Source organism: Folsomia candida, unplaced genomic scaffold (assembly GCF_002217175.1).
Source record: "Folsomia candida strain VU population unplaced genomic scaffold, ASM221717v1 Fcan01_Sc004, whole genome shotgun sequence".
Classification (NCBI taxonomy): domain Eukaryota; kingdom Metazoa; phylum Arthropoda; class Collembola; order Entomobryomorpha; family Isotomidae; genus Folsomia; species Folsomia candida.
Window position 1 is genome coordinate 6,514,797 of NW_019091196.1, and position 16,611 is coordinate 6,531,407.

General features: G+C 41.1%; 7 protein-coding genes across 9 annotated transcripts; 6 read left to right on the forward strand and 1 right to left on the reverse strand.

Moving 5' to 3' along the window:
• The first annotated feature begins 4,999 nt into the window (after window positions 1–4,999).
• LOC110848942 (glycine-rich protein DOT1) lies at window positions 5,000–6,294 on the forward strand. Its single transcript, XM_022096313.2, has 3 exons — window positions 5,000–5,274; window positions 5,448–6,018; window positions 6,094–6,294. Exons 1-2 carry the CDS (start codon window positions 5,074–5,076, stop codon window positions 5,814–5,816), a joined length of 570 nt encoding a protein of 189 aa, XP_021952005.1. The 5' UTR covers window positions 5,000–5,073; the 3' UTR covers window positions 5,817–6,018; window positions 6,094–6,294.
• A 285-nt stretch (window positions 6,295–6,579) lies between these two features.
• On the forward strand, window positions 6,580–8,624 carry LOC110848141 (guanine nucleotide-binding protein subunit beta-like protein). Its single transcript, XM_022095279.2, has 5 exons — window positions 6,580–6,803; window positions 6,878–7,086; window positions 7,421–7,627; window positions 7,860–8,111; window positions 8,323–8,624. The coding sequence occupies exons 1-5, from the start codon at window positions 6,680–6,682 to the stop codon at window positions 8,512–8,514; spliced, it is 984 nt and encodes a 327-aa protein (XP_021950971.1). The 5' UTR covers window positions 6,580–6,679; the 3' UTR covers window positions 8,515–8,624.
• Window positions 8,619–9,931, reverse strand: LOC110848142 (proliferating cell nuclear antigen). Its single transcript, XM_022095280.2, has 4 exons — window positions 9,688–9,931; window positions 9,324–9,622; window positions 9,008–9,246; window positions 8,619–8,923 (listed from the first exon to the last, which is right to left on the reverse strand). Exons 1-4 carry the CDS (start codon window positions 9,773–9,775, stop codon window positions 8,767–8,769), a joined length of 783 nt encoding a protein of 260 aa, XP_021950972.1. The 5' UTR covers window positions 9,776–9,931; the 3' UTR covers window positions 8,619–8,766.
• Window positions 9,932–10,155: 224 nt separating this feature from the next.
• On the forward strand, window positions 10,156–11,648 carry LOC110848753 (transcription factor A, mitochondrial). Of its 2 annotated transcripts, none has more exons than XM_035850654.1 (5): window positions 10,156–10,402; window positions 10,564–10,712; window positions 10,787–11,001; window positions 11,097–11,324; window positions 11,398–11,648. In XM_035850654.1, the coding sequence occupies exons 1-5, from the start codon at window positions 10,278–10,280 to the stop codon at window positions 11,461–11,463; spliced, it is 783 nt and encodes a 260-aa protein (XP_035706547.1). In that variant the 5' UTR covers window positions 10,156–10,277; the 3' UTR covers window positions 11,464–11,648. The 2 variants fall into 2 exon arrangements, with proteins under 2 accessions (XP_035706547.1, XP_021951746.1); XM_022096054.2 differs by having other exon boundaries at window positions 10,159–10,393.
• Window positions 11,649–11,691: 43 nt separating this feature from the next.
• LOC110848700 (cytochrome c oxidase subunit 6B2) lies at window positions 11,692–12,878 on the forward strand. Its single transcript, XM_022095974.2, has 3 exons — window positions 11,692–11,839; window positions 12,033–12,160; window positions 12,344–12,878. The coding sequence occupies exons 2-3, from the start codon at window positions 12,072–12,074 to the stop codon at window positions 12,510–12,512; spliced, it is 258 nt and encodes an 85-aa protein (XP_021951666.1). The 5' UTR covers window positions 11,692–11,839; window positions 12,033–12,071; the 3' UTR covers window positions 12,513–12,878.
• Window positions 12,879–13,021: 143 nt separating this feature from the next.
• LOC110848664 (28S ribosomal protein S10, mitochondrial) lies at window positions 13,022–14,165 on the forward strand. Its single transcript, XM_022095929.2, has 3 exons — window positions 13,022–13,162; window positions 13,242–13,573; window positions 13,642–14,165. The coding sequence occupies exons 2-3, from the start codon at window positions 13,249–13,251 to the stop codon at window positions 14,052–14,054; spliced, it is 738 nt and encodes a 245-aa protein (XP_021951621.1). The 5' UTR covers window positions 13,022–13,162; window positions 13,242–13,248; the 3' UTR covers window positions 14,055–14,165.
• A 261-nt stretch (window positions 14,166–14,426) lies between these two features.
• LOC110848122 lies at window positions 14,427–16,605 on the forward strand. 2 transcript variants are annotated; one of them, XM_022095246.2, is made up of 6 exons: window positions 14,427–14,672; window positions 14,734–14,877; window positions 15,158–15,406; window positions 15,467–16,040; window positions 16,107–16,306; window positions 16,395–16,605. In XM_022095246.2, the coding sequence occupies exons 1-6, from the start codon at window positions 14,588–14,590 to the stop codon at window positions 16,583–16,585; spliced, it is 1,443 nt and encodes a 480-aa protein (XP_021950938.1). In that variant the 5' UTR covers window positions 14,427–14,587; the 3' UTR covers window positions 16,586–16,605. The 2 variants fall into 2 exon arrangements, with proteins under 2 accessions (XP_021950938.1, XP_021950937.1); XM_022095245.2 differs by having other exon boundaries at window positions 14,432–14,672; window positions 16,377–16,605.
• The last annotated feature ends 6 nt before the right edge of the window (window positions 16,606–16,611 follow it).

The following is a 16,611-nucleotide window of genomic DNA, read 5'->3' on the forward strand; positions in this document are numbered from 1 at the left end:
GAAAATAAAGCAGCAACCTATACTTACAGCCAAGCTTGTTCAAATTGATAAAGAGCTGAGTTTCAATTTAAATAAAAAAAACTTCGGGATATCCCGTCCCATCCCGTCGGGACAAGTATCGGGACGGGACTCGGGACGGGATGGCCTCCATCCCGTCCCGTCCCGAAAGTCTCATCCCGGTCAATCTTCGGGACGGGACGGGACAGTGAAATCCCGTACCGTCCCGTCCCGTGGGAAAGCCTAATTTTGAGCATGAAGGTTAATATAATTGTCAATTGTGTAAAATGTAACAGGAAATTTATAATGTTTTACTTGGCGCTACTGAAAATTTTAGTGAAATCGGAAACATAAACTCCTCAGATAAGATAAAATGTACCGTAACTAAATAATTTTATGCGTAATGTGCACAATTTACAGGTATATTTTTATGGTGGCGAAAAAAATGTGTTAGGGAAAAGTCGATAATTTTTTTTCACTTTTATACAACATTTTTGTAAGTATTAAAGATGTAATCTTTCCATATGTCAAAATCGAATAAGATAATTGTGTAAAATGCAGAAGTAAATTTATAATGATTTACAGATACTTGGCGATACTGAAAATTTTACTGAAATAAGAAGCATAAACTCATCTGATAGATGAAATGCATCGAAACAATATAATTTTATGCGTAACAAAATTTATAAATATATTTTTATCGTGATAAAAATGTATTTGGAAACGTCGATATTTTTTTTCTCTTATGTACAACTCTGCCCCAAATATTAAAGGTGTCCAACAGGCGTATTTCTGCACGTCGAAGTTAAGATAATTGTGTGCAATGCAAAAAAAAACAAATTTATCATTTACCCTTCGTTTCAACCTTCCTTCAAATTTTACCGAAATATCGGAAACACATCCTCCTCCTCTGAAACATGATACCGAATGAAGAAACCCACCAAATAATGATAACTGAATTAACACATCTCTCCCACCATCATCACGAGTTGTTGGCTGCTGTCAAGATGATGATGATGATGATGACGCCGACGACGACGACGATGTCGCGGATGACGATGAAAGCCATTAGTACAAGAGGCAAAGGAGGCGGCGGCGGAGGTGGTGGTGCCACGCCAAAGAGGATGAAAACCATAAGCTACACTACTGTGACGACTTGTGAAGTCAAGTCAAGCCAAGAATTCAAGCCGTCTTTTGTTCCCTTGCGAACTACTGATAGGGTCGATTGGGCATGAAAGAGCTCACTCTTTCACTTTCACTCACTCATTCGCAACACACAATAATACATAGCGAAAATACATATAAGACGCTAGCCTGGCCTGGCCCGAATAACAACAACAACAACAAAACGAGAAGCCAAAGTGAAAGTGGAGAAAACTCGCCATAAAACGTTCCCCACGGACGGAAAGCTGGGTAGAAAAGGAGGAGGAGGAGGAATGAAGAGATTATTTTATTCCTTGATATGAACAGTTTTACAGAAGGAATAAGCTTCTCGTTTCGGGAGAGACAGATATTATTGACTCCCTCTAGCCAGCCAGGGTCGTGCTGTGTATTTTGTTACGGAAAAAGATTATTTTATTTCCTCCCCGGCTTAAGTGTGGATGGATTTTGTGTACCTGCGATGAGGTGAAAATCCAGGCACCCACCATTTTGCACCCCAGATTTCAATAAGTTTGTCCAGAAAGTAAGTAATGGGCAGCAGCAGCTTGGCGGACCGGAGAGGAGAAAGTGGTGTGATGTGCCATATGAGGCGAACATTAATTCCAACCTGCGCTCCGCTCCCACGTCGAGGGGAAAAAGACAACAAACAAATGGATGACGGCTGCACATCGTATAAATAAAATGCTATCCTTCAAAACATGTAATTTCTTGGCTGGGTTTTATCCGAGAGGAGAGAAAGTTGGTGGAGGGAAAGTAGTCTAGTCGTGTCTGGTATTTTCGAGTGGTCTGCTGCGACCAACTCGTCCCGCGTGACGTGCCGAGGGACCGTTAACTTGTTAATTTGAGAGACAATTGGACCGCATTCTGGTCACGGAGGAGGAGGAGGAGACGAGCTTCGAGTCGAAATAAGTAGGCGGTGGTATGAGAAGGAGGGAAAGTAAAAAGTTGGAAAGTTTTCGGGAACAAAATGACGACCGAGGAATGAAACCTGTTCAGTATGCATCATACTAATAATAATAATAATCAGGGTTGGTGGATGCATTGCTACTTGATCGTGGGTGGAGGGCACGGTAAATAATGAGGGGATAAAAGTTGAGCTGAGGGTGAATGTCCATACGCGTTTTGGTAACAATGTTCGTTTATGAAATTCAAATTTGTTACGAAAATTACGAACTTGATAAATTGGAATTTCGTGGATAAGTTTTGTTACCAACGCGGTTGTATCTTATGCTTAGGAAAGAATGTGGGGACAAAATTAGAACTGAGGGCGAATATACGATTCTACCGATTTGATAAAAATTCATGATTTGATTAATAAAATTTGTTACCAAAATTTGTCACCGGAAACTTAATTTGAATTGTGTGAACAAGTTTTGGTACCAATTTGGTCGTATTTACATGATGCGGAGTAGCTGTTCATTTTGTTTCCACCCCGTTTTTAGTGTGTGGGCTAACTTTTGTACATGAGGAATTCGGAATTCTGACCATTTTGAGCCGGTGTGGTGATGCGTAATGGAATCCAATCGGGGGAAGGAATTCGTTCAGTTGGGTCAATTAACATTAACCCGTTTCTTCCAAATGGAACCAAATTCGGGGCTCGGTCGTGCAGGGGAACAGGAATTGTGGTGGTGAGGGAAGGAAATTTATTTTATGAGGGTACATTTTCCAATGGGAATTTTACTCGTGTATATTATCCTTTTGAAAGTGAGGTACACACACAAATTTTGATGTTATCCGTTCCCCAAATACTTATTGGGGAAAGATTGCATAACGGGGAGAGACAGGGTTTCGCATAGGTGAGTGTATAGTGAATATTCTGCGTTATTCAGGTGTATGTCGTATGTCAATTAAAAATTGCAGAAAACTTTAAAAAAATTGAGACAAACCAACTCACCTTTTGGTGGTTTTTTAAGAGTTATAACTCCGATATTTTCGTCAAAGGCGTGTCATCATAGCATACAAATTTTCATTAGTTTTTTTAACGAACTGTTGATCTCCCTTACCCAAGCCCAAACATGTGCAAACTAAAATTCCAAAAAAATTGTTCTAAACAAAACACGACATCGCCAATTTGGAGAATTTGCACAGGGAGAAAGTCTCTCCATTTTCGTGCATCATCTTCCCTACCAAAACTCGGATGAGCTACGTACGTACCCCGACACCGAAAAGATATCGCCCCCTCCTCCACACAACTTTGTCATCATCATTACACACACACCAAGACAGAGAAGAAGAAGAACAACGATCAAACAAACAAAAAAAGTTGGTCTGCTACTGCCACAGAAGAAGAAAAACTAAACGGTCTTTTTGCGTATGAAACATATTCCTTCAACCAAATACCCTCTAACCGACCCGGATTTCCAATGTGACCACCACGCCATACGCCACGCAAGAAGGAAGTCAAATCTACTTTCCCGTTATACAAGCAACCATTAATTTTTTGCCCAAGAAATAAAATTCGATCTGCTCCGGAACAGAATAACGCATCGGTCTTCTGCATGGCATGGAATCCAGCAATTCAAGAGTTGGCCGAGTTAGTGCAGTGATGCAGTAATAAGTAAATAGATTCACTGTTTACTTAATCTTTCTGTCCTGACGAGCTGTGCGGGGAGGATGTCACCAATTATTTTTGGGGAGGAGAGGTCAGAGGTCAGAGGTCAAGTGGGGTCCAAAGATTGATGGGGCAAGGGCCGGGTCAAAGGTCAATTGACATCCAGACGTGCACACCCCCTTCTCTTCAGTCAGATGGGTTATTGGATTGGATTGAATTCTTTATTACGGGCGGATTTGGTTTGGGGTGGGATTTGGGTTTGAGATTTATTCGCCATAAAATAGATATTCCTTGTGAACAATGTAAATGTAAGTGTATAACACTCGTCGTATCCTCGTCACTAAAGAGTGATGAGGATTATTTTATGATTTTATTGGAAAGCTGGTATGGTGGCGGTCAAAAGTTGTTGCTGCATTTCTTGCAGGATTGAATTATTACGAGAAGATTTTGCAATGTTTTGTTTACTTTTGGGAATTTGAATTATGATTGATTATGAAAGTTGTTGCTGGGTGGGTGGGCGTGGGGGAGAAATTTATAAGTTGGGTGATTAGGTGGTGGATAAGGTAGGTAACTTTGATGATGAGAGATGAGATGATGAGACAAGATTGAGCAAAAAATCGCTCTTGCTTGATTCAGAGATTCATACATAGGAAGGAAATGGAAATGCAGAAAATTTGCAGATTTGCATGAAAAAAGAGAGAACCGGTTCTTCTTAATTCTTCTTACGCAAAGAATAGCTAATTTAAAAAATGTATTTACTCATCTTCCATAAGTTTATGTAACGGTGGGTCAAAAACAGAATGTCAGACTGCACTGCGACATAAAATCGTAAACGCACGATTATGCATTTTTTAAGGGAAAGTGGTCTAACTTTGTCACACGAGTGCACCTGCAAACCTAAAATTGGACATATTCTTTCAGACAGGAAATAAAAATATGTACTTATTATGCAAATTTGTGCGTGGCAAAAGTAAACACTTTTTAATAGCTCGTCATCCAATCGACGAATTCATCAAAGCAACAATTACGTGGTGTTGGTCGGGTAAATATGGAAATTAATGACACGCGACTCTAAAAATTGGCTCTTTCTTGAAGACGACGACGACTAGATTTAAAATTGTTATTCGCCTTACTTCTTCTTCCCATGCCTTCCCATTGTTAAGTATTTGAAAGTGTTTAGGGGTCAGTAGTGGCATATGGACGGTAGTGACCTTGCTACGAAGAGGATGAGGGAATAACTGCCCCAACGGGTTTACCATTCACCAACAAGTATTTAACCACTTGGCGACAGGGAGCCCAACTTTAGTCTCAATTTCCCTTTCTGATTGACCAATTCTTCTTATTCTTCTTCTTCACCCCTCACCATGAAGAGTGGGAAGTTATTGATAGTGCTTGTTGTGGGAGTAATTGTGGGTCCCACGTCCGGGAAGAAAGGCTGGACCGGTCACGACCACGGTCTCAAACTCCATTCGACCCAGCATCACGAGGCCAGCTCGAAATTAAGCGAGGCCTACGTGAAGTTCCACCGGTTAGGAGATGGACAAAGTAAAGGACAGCGGAGACAGGTAAGGAATAAATAATGGATAAAGTAGTTTAGCGAGGTCATTAATTTTAAAGTAACTTTAAATTTTGATGAAGGTATCTGTCAAGTTTAAATTCAATTTCGAAAAACATATCTTTCAAGGCCCTTGAATCTAATTATATTTAAATTTTAATTCCATAATTTAATTATGACCAGGGCGGACTTTTGGCCTCCCTTTTCAACAAGGACCAACAGCAACAGGGCGACCAGGGAGGAATGATGCAGATAATGGGCGGCGGTGACATGGGCGGTGGTGGCTGGGGTGGCATGGCAGCGACCCAGACGCTCATTCCCGTCCAGATGATGATGGGAGGAGGTGGGGACGGATGGGGGGGATCTTCCAATGGGGGTGGTGGTGGTGGGTCTTCCATGATGAGTGGTGGAGGAGGTGGGGACGGATGGGGCATGGAATCTCAGCCAATGATGATGATGACCAGCTCGAGCGGGTGGAGCAGTGGGGGTATGATGCCGAGTAGTGGGGGCATGATGATGGGGGTGGTTGGGGAAATAGTGGTGGGGTCATGATGGCCGCAAAACCGACGGGGTGGGCGTCCGCCGGTGGAATGGGTGGTGGTGGGACGAATGGTGCAATTGTTATGATGCAAACGCAACCTCAGACAGGTTGGGCGACCGGAAGTTTCGCCAAGTTTCGACCCGGAGCGTCAACTCAGCAGAATAATAAGGGATTCCAGTTCCAACTTCCGCACGGAAAACCAGCCATCCTGCAGTAATTGATTAATTATTTAGCAATTAATTAGTTAATTATGAGATCAAAGTTTAAATAATTAATTCTTTCATATAGCAAACTCAAGCCGATTATCGACCTTCCCAAAAAAGGTGGGTGGGGTTGGTAGAGAAGAAGACCTTGAAAAGAAAGAGCTTTCAGACTAAAGAGAATTATTTATTGCTTATTATGTTTTTTGTTTGTTAATTTATGATAAGCCGAATGTACATGATTGATAAGAAGATGTCGAAATAAAGTTGATAAAATTGTGGAAAAGGAGTTTGTTGAAGAATTGCATTTTTGTGAAAATGATGACATGTGAGAAAGTGAGAGTGGATAAAATTGCAGTAAAGTTGTCAATTTATTATTATGTTGAGAAAGTTGGGCACAGGGCCAAAAACATGATCAAGTCTCATCTCAATCACCTACCTGCTGTCTTATTTTGTCTCAACTTGCCTCCTAATGTCGTCTCATCATAGTCTCACTTTGCCTCATCTTACCCGACCAGCACGCCACCTGTGACTTCACAATTTGGCTGAGCCGGTGCTGCATGGTTTTCTTCCACATTTTCCATTCCATCTCATTCTCAGTCTTTGGGAGCTGCTTGACTTGGAATATTTCCAGTTTTATATTTTCTCGGAAATTTTAATAAAAATTCGACACCATGGACGGAGGAGGATCCGGACTCACGTTGCAACTGAGAGGAACCCTGCGAGGTCATAATGGATGGGTTACGCAAATCGCGACGAATCCAAAGGATGAGAATATCCTGATTTCTGCTTCTCGAGGTAAAAATCTAATTATTTTAACTTATCATTGAATAGGGGAGGTTTATTAATTGTTTAATTTAATGCTTGCTTAGATCGCACCCTGATCGTGTGGAAGTTGACCCGTAACGAGAGCAATTTTGGCGTGCCAATTAAACGTCTGTATGGTCATTCTCACTTCGTCTCCGACGTGGTGCTCTCGTCCGATGGCAACTTTGCCCTTTCTGGGTCATGGGATAAGACTCTGCGACTTTGGGATTTGGCCGCTGGGAAGAGTACGCGACGATTTGAAGATCACACCAAGGTCAGGATTGACGAGGAGGAGGATGACGACGACGACAACGGCTTGCTGATCTGATGGATGGAAGATTTTTTGTATATTTTTTTGTATTTTGGTCACATGTGGTCTTGCTCCTTGTGAGAGCAGCAGTAAGTGAGACTGTGACAGAACATGACTGCGGTGTGGTTATCATGTCTCCTTATTAATCGGGTAAGGTGTATGCATGACCACGGGGCCAGACTCCTCCACACGATAGCTGAATAGCGCCATAGTCTGAATCGACTCATCTTACTTTTTAACATTTTTATAATTAGTTTGAAAAGTTTTATAATGTTTCTTTTTAAATTTTGATTTGCAGGATGTGTTGAGCGTTGCATTCTCTGCGGACAATCGTCAAATCGTGTCTGGTTCTCGGGACCACACCATCAAGTTGTGGAACACTTTGGCTCAATGCAAGTTCACGATTCAAGAAGAGGGTCACTCCGACTGGGTGTCCTGTGTCAGGTTCAGCCCCAACATTGCGCAACCCATCATTGTTTCTGCTGGATGGGACAAGAGTGTCAAGGTGAGGAAATGTTAATTAACTAATTAATTAGAGCACAGACATTAGACCTCGGAGCAGTTTTTATCAGTGACGCTTTGAGGGTCGATCTTGTGCGAAAGTGAAAGCATTTTATCAATTAATCGCCTCCTTGCGAGTAATAGCGCATTAGGTTTGATGACTTGCTCACAAACATATTTACACTTAACAGTTTAATTTACACAATCTTATATATTTATTTATTTTGTCTTGTTAGGTATGGAACTTGGCCAACTGCAAGCTGAAGGCTTCCCACGATAAGCACGCCGGGTACTTGAACACGGTCACCGTTTCGCCAGACGGTTCCCTCTGCGCGTCAGGAGGAAAGGACTCTAAGGCCATGTTGTGGGATTTGCATGATGAGAAGCATCTCTACACCTTGGACCATAACGACATCATCAATGCTCTGTGCTTCTCTCCTAATCGGTACTGGCTCTGCGCCGCGACCGGACCTTCCATCAAAATCTGGGTAAGAAATTAATTGTGACATTTGACCTATGTAATAATAGATAAGATAATGTAACGTAGACTTAAACGTGATGATAACTTTTCCATGAGAGATAATGATATTACCCTTTCTTTGCGGATATGGGACTGACTTTTTTAGTTAATCTGTTGAAAAATTAAGTTTGACTTTTCTATCGTTTGTTGCTAATAATTTGTATTTTGTTTGTGATCAGGATCTCGAAACGAAGAACATGGTTGATGAGTTGAAGCCAGAGGTCGTGTCCCAAACCGCGACAAAGAACGTGCAGCCCGACTGCCTCTCCCTTGCCTGGTCGAATGATGGACAAACTTTGTATGCTGGATACTCCGATAACGCGATTCGTGCTTGGCAGGTTTCGCAAACACTGAGTCGCAGTGTGAGTTAGACAGGTCACTAAGGACTGGAACATCTAATATATCTTTTGTTATTCTTTCCGTTATGCTTTAGAAAAAATGGAATAAAGTGATGAAATTGTATTGTTGTTCCCAATTGAGATTTTATTCTGTATCAATCAATCAATGATTTATTAACTCGGCATCAAAAAACACATTTAAATAGGTTATTAAGAATATTCACACAAAAATCAAAAAATGATGAACCGAAATAAAAATGGTGGTAAAGGTAGGTAGGTTGTTAGTTAGTTGCCATCATCATCCTCAATTTTGGGTGCCAGGTAGTATCGAACGTAGCCAATGTCGTTGATCTTGAATTCCACGACGAGTGGGACTTCGGGCGACATGCTGAGCTGGACGCGTTCAGACAAACCGGATGCTTTTGCAAACAATCCAAGGTACCTGCATAGATAAATAAATAAATTGACATGATGATTATGCAAACAAATTGAGTTTTCTAATTTAGCGATTGAATAATTTTCTCACCTTGAAGCGAAAGTAAGTGTGACCGGCTCCTGGAGTTCGATTGTGGTGGCATCTTTAGAGTCGACAGAAGAAGACTGTGCTACCTTGACATTTCCAGTTCCAATGTCTCCCGTGGAAGAAAACTTGACACCAGCCTTGGAGCAGGAGAAAGTGATGCTTTCCCCAAACTGAGACAGGTCACGGATGACTCGAGCGAATTCAGCAGATGGCATTTTTACGACGCAAGCATAATCAGTTTCCTAAAGAAGAGAGATATGACCAATTACTTTCATGCATCTATCAAAATAAACAAAGATCAATTTAAATAAATAGTTACCGGAATTCCCAAATGCTCCTGATCCAAATTCATAAGTTTCATATCAAAGTCAGACACTCGTTCTTGATTACTGGCTTCGAAGACGAATGTGACAATATCCGCGGCGTCCTGCGCCTTCATGGTGACCACGTCATCAGCACTGCAGCACTTTAGAATCTTCCCCAGCGAGGTCAAATTCATGCCCATCGAGACATTGCGGTCACACCGGTACGTTTCGAAACCATCAGCTCGCAAGTTGAGTGAGACAAGGGAAACGTGAGAGTTATCCATGGCTTGAAGTTGGATGCCAGAGTCGGTGCCTATAATTAATTAATTATACCAATCATTACATAATCATCATCACTAAATTAAAATTACTACTCACAATCGAACGTAGCTTCCGTCAAGAGTTCCTTGATCGCGTCCAGAATCTTCTTCAGAGTTCCGGCCTGTTGCAATTTCGCCTCAAACATGATGATAACCTTTCACCTGACGAGATTATAAAATAGAAAATATTATTTGGCAAAGTTTTCTTCGCAAAAAACACAAAGTTTCCGGAGTCAAAATTATACTGGAGCAGCCAGGACAAAACAGCGGACAAGAGTGGCAAAGAATAAAGACAAGACTGAACAAGAGACGTTTTGCTACAAAGGATTCGATGGCGGGGCTCAAAGTACTCTCGAACTAAATTTGCGTGCCACCTAATTTGCATAAATCTCACAATTCACTGCGGACTTTTCAACTCTATGGCTCTCGCGAACCCGTCAAAAAATGGTGAGCAACTGACACGCCCATTTACTTTGAGAGTAGCACACGACCCTCATCCCGCTCGGCTGGAAAGCACGAGCCACATTCAAAACCGAGATGAGATTTGAGGTGAAGTGAAACTTTGTTTGTATTGGGGAGTGAAAGTTGACAAAATTTTGGGAAACTTTTTTTTTCTCTAATAATAATTAATTTGGTACTTTGGTTAAAATGAGTTCGTGGACATGGGTGGCGAAGACGTTGAAGAATTTGCGTCTCGCTACGCCAACATCGACGTCGACGACAACAATGAGAAAACCGGTCACAGCAGATCAACTACAATCGAGGTTACCTCCGTTCGTAAAATGAGTTTGAACTTGTCTTGTTCTCATGTTTTGGTTGCGATAATATAGTTATTAATTAGTGTTTTTTTGGAGCGTTTAATATCTTGGGGGCTTCATTTTTTTTGTGATTTAATTAGATGCGAAGTAAGTTAATGTAAATATTTATTTTGCAGACTGATGAGTGCATCTGCAGGTGTGCCAAAGCAGAAGGATGGGTTGGCCGTCCCTCCACGACCGAAGAAGCCACTCACGCCATACTTTCGGTTTTTGGCGCAAGTTAGAGAAGATGCTAAGAAGGAGAATCCTAAGTTAAAAATTACTGGTGAGTTTACTTATTTAATTAAGTACTTGAACTTCTTGGGAATCATGATTAATTTTGGGTGTTGGATGATTCAGAGTTGATGAAGAAAATCGGAACGCAATGGGATCGGCTGGACGAAGCTGGGAAGGAGAAATATTTGGCGGCGTACAAAAAAGATATGGAATCATATTCCGCGACGTTAGACAAGTATCAAGCATCCCTCACTCCGGAACAGACAGCGTTAGTAGAGCAGCTCAAAATGGAGAAAATGTCCAAGAAAGATAAGCGTGAAAAGAAACGGCGAGTTAAGGTGGTGGAACCAAAAACAAATTAATAAACCAGAAACAAATTAATAAACCATAAATATGCACTTTGTTAATAATTATCTTAAATCTATACATACAGGATTTGGGCAAGCCTAAAAAACCCATGACTGCCTTTCTGCTTTTTCTTAGAGCACAAGCAAAGCATGGAGACACTATTGAACAGTATCAACAATTGGCAAAACAAATGGGAACGAAGTGGAAAGGCATGAGCGAAGCGGAAAAGGCACCCTACCTCGCACAGTATAACGATGCAGCGTCCATATATGAGAAGGATTTGAAAAAATGGGAAGATAAGATGCTTAAGCAGGTATGCAAAACTGCAAGATTTGGAAACAGTTTTTTTGATCGTGTAGCTAAACTAATAATCTTAATTTGTTTAGGGGAATAACGACGTCGTCCGAATTAGTCATCTCACAAAGGCAATTAGGGCGAAATTGAATCGATGAACCTCACGCTTATCATCCTCGTCTTATAAATCTTTCCAAATCATAGTGCTCCCTTTTGATGAGTGTAGTGTTTGTATGCATTTAAAAATGGAATGGTTGATTATATATAAGATAAATCATCTAAAGGATTGAATGCTAATTTTATTTATACAGATGGATAAGTTAATAAATAAAATACAAAATAATATTTGATACGATAAGCTAGTTATTGATGATAACATGACATGAAGTTTGAGGTTTTGCATAGAGCAGACCCTGGCTGAGCCAGCCGGGATGGTTTGATTTGATCGGCCATTCTATTCCTCTTCTCGACCTGAAATAAATACGCTCGGGTTGATCTTTGCATTTCGAACGCCTTATTTTGTCGGTCAATCAGGTAAGAGTAAAACGGTTATCATTATTACTTGTAAGATAAGGTAAATGTCTTATCAGTGAGATAGATTGGTTTGTTGTTTTGCTTTGTATGTTACAGTGAATTGTTTAGTTTTATTTTAATCGGCTGTTTTTTTGGTTGTTGTTAATTGTTCTTGAAGTTTAATTAAAAATCTATATTACGCTTATTTATACAGGGCTCCGGCTCCAGTTCACTCTTGTTCCAGAAACTTGTTATGCCAGAAGCTCTGAAAATGGGGAAGGAGGAAGAATTACTAAAAACGGCACCTTTCGATCCACGATTTCCAAATCAAAATCAAACAAAGTAAGGCGATTATCTTTATCAGAATAAATTATTTCGAATAATGATAGTAAACTGATCAAAAATATTATATTTGGTTATTCGGGTAGGATTTGTAGTTCATATATCATCATAGTATCATAATTAGATTTCGATTAAGGCAAAAACTATGGTCAACTATTAATAATTAATTGTTTTATTTTTCAGACATTGTTACACTAGTTTTCTGGATTACAAGCGCTGCGTAAAGGCTCGTGGGGAGAAGTATGCGCCGTGCGACTACTTTAAAAAAGTGTACACTTCACTCTGCCCGTTCGCCTGGGTGGAGAAGTGGGAGGAACAGATTTCAGAGGGCAAGTTCGCTGGCAACATCTAAAATCTTGTGAATATCCACTTTAGTCAACTTATTATTATAAAACTATTAATTCTGTCGTGAAAAATACAGATTCAATTATTCGGAAAATCGTGTAAAAATAAATGTAGAAGATCGAAAATGGTTTAACTATTATTATTTTAAATTAAGTATGAAAAAACTGCCATGTTAGACTTGACTGGATTTCGGGCAAGGAAAAATTGTTAGTTTTGGACACTTATTTCTCTTTCCGTTCTAACGATTCACCCGTATTAAACTAGTAGAAATAGAATTGTCGTAAAAGTTTAGGTTAGGATTTACCTTAAAATTGGTATGATTTGCAATTGAAGACCTTATATACGAATAAAATTGCATTGATGGATGGTTAAATTTTTGCTGGATGATTTAATTATGCTGCATAGGATAAGCATGGTTCACAAAATAGTCTCAGTTTATTAATTAATTTAATTGGTCTTTTTTATGGAGTTATTAAGGATAAGTCTGTGGCGTTAGCAATTTTGCATACGATTCCTTGAGATTTTTGCCACTCTGCCCCAGACGGAAGCGCAACTCGCACTCATTTCGCTGCACGAGCAAGTGCAAAAGTGTTAATATTTTGATGCGGTCATCGTTATTTAACGTGCCCGAGGTGACCGTGTGTCCTCCATTTCCAAGTAAGTTACATCCAACTCAATTAACTAACTAAAAGCGACATAAAGTTAAATTGTCACTCATTTTACGCCTTATTTCTAGGATAATAATGTTGCCTTCTTCCCGTGTCCTCTTTTCGCGTCTGCAGACTCTTAACGTCGCCAAATTCGCCACATTCTCCTCTCCATCACCTACTCACATCTTGACCAAATCATGGCGACCCTATGACCAGTCTGGATTTAGATGCAGCCGTCGTTTCCTCTCACAACAACAGACGACAAATCCGCCCCCACCATCAAGAGAGGTAAATTCGTCGACATCTCAGGAGTTGCAAGGTCATGACGAAGATAGCAGTGTGACAAGTAGGAGCGAACAAGGAAGCGAAGCATTATTGAAAGCGTTAGGAGGTGACAGCAATTTAGCAACAACGACAGGTCCGCTGAACTCATATTAATGCTGATTAATGTTCTGAGTGATAACCATCTTATTTCTACTCATTTAGCCCCCACTGATGAGCTTGACACCCTCTACAAAACCATCGAACTCGAAGTCCTCTCTTACGAGCCCGCTGTCCTCGAAAGTTATCAATATTTCGTAATGTCATCAGCCAAATACCTCTCCATCCCCGTGGGAAAGGTGTGGTCGCCCCTAAAATCGGACAAGCTGCGATTTCCTCTCCTCAAGTCCGCATTCGTCCACAAGAAACATCAAGTCCACTATGAAATTAGGACGTATCATAAATTCATCACGCTCCATCATCTCACCTCCTCCACAGCCAACACGTTTCTAGAATATATAGAGAGGAATCTTCCGGAAGGGTGTGGCCTTAAAGTCACAAAGGTTATGGTGCAACCAATCCCAGCCTTTTTAAGAAAACAGCAACCGCAGGAACAGGAGCAGCAGCAGCAGAAATAGTCAGACTAAACTAATAATAATATTATTAAGTTTAAACCTTATTTATATATCTCTAAATACATGGATGATATAAGCGAGAAGAATACAGAATTTAGTAGATTTTTTAACAAAGTGTGCCCATTACTTATTTGCACCTGCATCTTCTTCCTTCCATTGTTGCCCTTATTTTTTCATGTATTTCCTAGTAAAAGGGATTCAAAGAAGGAAAGGGAACGAAAGGAGACCTTGAGAAGATGGGAAAAATGAGGTGGTGACGTTACATATATACAAACATGGGATTGCATTCTATGAGAAATGGCCATTGTCAAGAAGAACCCTTAATTTTGAGAAGACGCTTTTAGAGATGAGATAGTAACGGGATCCCCTCGAGTAAAAAAGGGTCCTTTTTCTACATCTTGGGATTTCCAAGATCATGGATGGAATGGAAACCTTCACCTTTACCTGGATGGAACTGGAATGATCGATCTTTTCGAGGAAATGACTAGATTCATGGCTCCAGTAAATCGTTAAACGTTGACCAAGCAGGATTTGTCATGATTCCATTTGTAATTTTTCTCGTCGTCGTTCTTGTGGGTGGAGCGGGAGCCCAACAGAACGTACATGATCCGAGATTCATAGGTGAGTAGAATTATTTAAATGACGATAAACAAGGTCACATTGAACACATTTCGAATTTCAGGTCAAGTTCCGGAGCAGTGTGGCGAGGATCCTAGTTTTTGCTACATTTATTGCAGATCCATCGACCCTGACACGACGAAGGCGAGATGCGCGAGAGACTTGGTGTCATGCATTTGCACAAATAAGCGAAACAACTCGATTGGAGGTATTTTTCTCAAAGCCGCACCCACCATATAAATTTCACGGTTGCATTTCCGCAAAAATATTTTTTTTATAAAAATGTGGAAGGTAAAATCCAAAAATAATTTTGACAATGTTTGTGGTATTTAATGTAAAACTCTAAGTTTATTGGAAAACAGAATGGGGTCAAAGATTTTATGAACAAAGAAAACTTAGATTTTAATTTTTTATAATTTCATGAAATTATGAACGAAATTCATTTAACTAAATGTCAATCACATTTAATAATTATTATTTATTTTCAGTCCGATTCGTTCAAGAACGTCTCCCCCAACCTTCCACGACCACAACAACGACGCCTCTGCCCCCGATAAATTTCGACTACGCGCCAGGCGAACCAGTCCCCGTCCTGCTCGAGTGTGACGGATCTACCGAAGCGGGTGAAATTTGCCACGAATTCTGCACGCTGGAGGTCCACGCTCTGTCTGGAAGTTGTGACCTTGCGGACAAAACATGTCGATGCGAAGGAGTCTCTCCATCCACCATGCAACCAGGTCTCGAACGCTTTACCTTATCTTTTAGATAACGTCTTAAGCTTATTTTTTTACTAACAGCCCCAATCGCTTGGATATATGCGCCCCGACCGACACTTCCTCCACCACCCACGACACCAGCGACACCACCCCCACCACTCCTCATGCAGCAAAATTACTGGAATCCAATCACGTATGGACATCCGAATTACAATTACAACCCAATTCCGATGCAACACCCGAACGGGGGCTATTACATGCCCGCCCTGGCCCCTGGGGTGGCTCAGCAGCAAATGTACCCACCCCAATTGCAAGCCTGGGATCCGTACCACACAGTCACGAATGAGCAGTGGATCAACCCATACCAACCACAACAACCACCCCTGCCACCGCCAGCATCACCTTCAGAGTCGACAAATCAACATCGACTAGAGGAAATTGAGACAACGACAATGACCCCACTTTCAGTGGAAACGTCGACTAGCGAAGTATTGACATCTACGTCGACAAGCGTCAGTATGACGGAGGGTGTAGAGGTGATGGAGGAGGAAGAAAGCGGTCAAGATGACACGGCTCCTCAGCCGGAGAGAAAGAAACGATCTGCAGCATCTTCATACGCATCCGCTTTCTCGTTTGGATCAGGAAATTCCAATAGGTTCATTTAAACCATGGATTCAATTGGATAAGCGCTTATCTAAAGATTTTTTGTGTGGGTTTATAGGGAAACTTGTTCCGTGTCCACGTGTCAAGCGTCATGTGAGGCAAGCGGTTTCGACGCGAGGAAACGATGCATTCCAAAATGCGTGGATACGGAGTGTTTCTGCCTTTGTAAACCAGAACGGGTAAATTCATCTTCATTTTTATCCACTCTTATTGATGGCAAGGTGGAAGAGTTGGTCGGACAAGTTTTGGCCACGCCAGGTAAACTTGATCAGAACTTTTTCATGGAAAATTGTGCAGAGAAAATAAAATAAATTCATAACTTTAATAGTAAGGGTGACTTCTCCAGGGAGTGGAAGTAACAACCCTGTGACTGGGACGACAAATTATCAACGACCTGTGCAAGGTGTTCCGCAAAATCCGTCTTCACCTCATCCCTCAACCGGTTTAGGTGGTCTGACCTACGGGGTTAATAAGACACCCCTGACACAGGACGAGTTTATGGCTCTTTTCGCTCCACCACCGACTCTCTACACATAAAATAAATGAGCCAAACTGCATAAGAG

Coding starts and splice junctions, on each gene's coding strand:
- LOC110848142 (XM_022095280.2), bottom strand. CDS start 9,775: ATGTTTGAGGCGAAATTGCAACAGGCCGGAACTCTGAAGAAGATTCTG. Junction 9,623..9,687: donor GACGGAAGCTACGTTCGATT/GTGAGTAGTAAT, acceptor AATTAATTATAG/GCACCGACTCTGGCATCCAA. Junction 9,247..9,323: donor AGGAGCATTTGGGAATTCCG/GTAACTATTTAT, acceptor TCTCTTCTTTAG/GAAACTGATTATGCTTGCGT.
- LOC110848942 (XM_022096313.2), top strand. CDS start 5,074: ATGAAGAGTGGGAAGTTATTGATAGTGCTTGTTGTGGGAGTAATTGTG. Junction 5,275..5,447: donor GTAAAGGACAGCGGAGACAG/GTAAGGAATAAA, acceptor AATTATGACCAG/GGCGGACTTTTGGCCTCCCT.
- LOC110848753 (XM_035850654.1), top strand. CDS start 10,278: ATGAGTTCGTGGACATGGGTGGCGAAGACGTTGAAGAATTTGCGTCTC. Junction 10,403..10,563: donor CTACAATCGAGGTTACCTCC/GTTCGTAAAATG, acceptor TTTATTTTGCAG/ACTGATGAGTGCATCTGCAG. Junction 11,325..11,397: donor AAGATAAGATGCTTAAGCAG/GTATGCAAAACT, acceptor TAATTTGTTTAG/GGGAATAACGACGTCGTCCG.
- LOC110848122 (XM_022095245.2), top strand. CDS start 14,588: ATGATTCCATTTGTAATTTTTCTCGTCGTCGTTCTTGTGGGTGGAGCG. Junction 15,407..15,466: donor TCCATCCACCATGCAACCAG/GTCTCGAACGCT, acceptor TTTTACTAACAG/CCCCAATCGCTTGGATATAT. Junction 16,041..16,106: donor GGATCAGGAAATTCCAATAG/GTTCATTTAAAC, acceptor GTGGGTTTATAG/GGAAACTTGTTCCGTGTCCA.
- LOC110848141 (XM_022095279.2), top strand. CDS start 6,680: ATGGACGGAGGAGGATCCGGACTCACGTTGCAACTGAGAGGAACCCTG. Junction 7,628..7,859: donor GATGGGACAAGAGTGTCAAG/GTGAGGAAATGT, acceptor TTGTCTTGTTAG/GTATGGAACTTGGCCAACTG. Junction 8,112..8,322: donor GACCTTCCATCAAAATCTGG/GTAAGAAATTAA, acceptor GTTTGTGATCAG/GATCTCGAAACGAAGAACAT.
- LOC110848664 (XM_022095929.2), top strand. CDS start 13,249: ATGTTGCCTTCTTCCCGTGTCCTCTTTTCGCGTCTGCAGACTCTTAAC. Junction 13,574..13,641: donor CAATTTAGCAACAACGACAG/GTCCGCTGAACT, acceptor CTACTCATTTAG/CCCCCACTGATGAGCTTGAC.
- LOC110848700 (XM_022095974.2), top strand. CDS start 12,072: ATGCCAGAAGCTCTGAAAATGGGGAAGGAGGAAGAATTACTAAAAACG. Junction 12,161..12,343: donor CCAAATCAAAATCAAACAAA/GTAAGGCGATTA, acceptor TTTATTTTTCAG/ACATTGTTACACTAGTTTTC.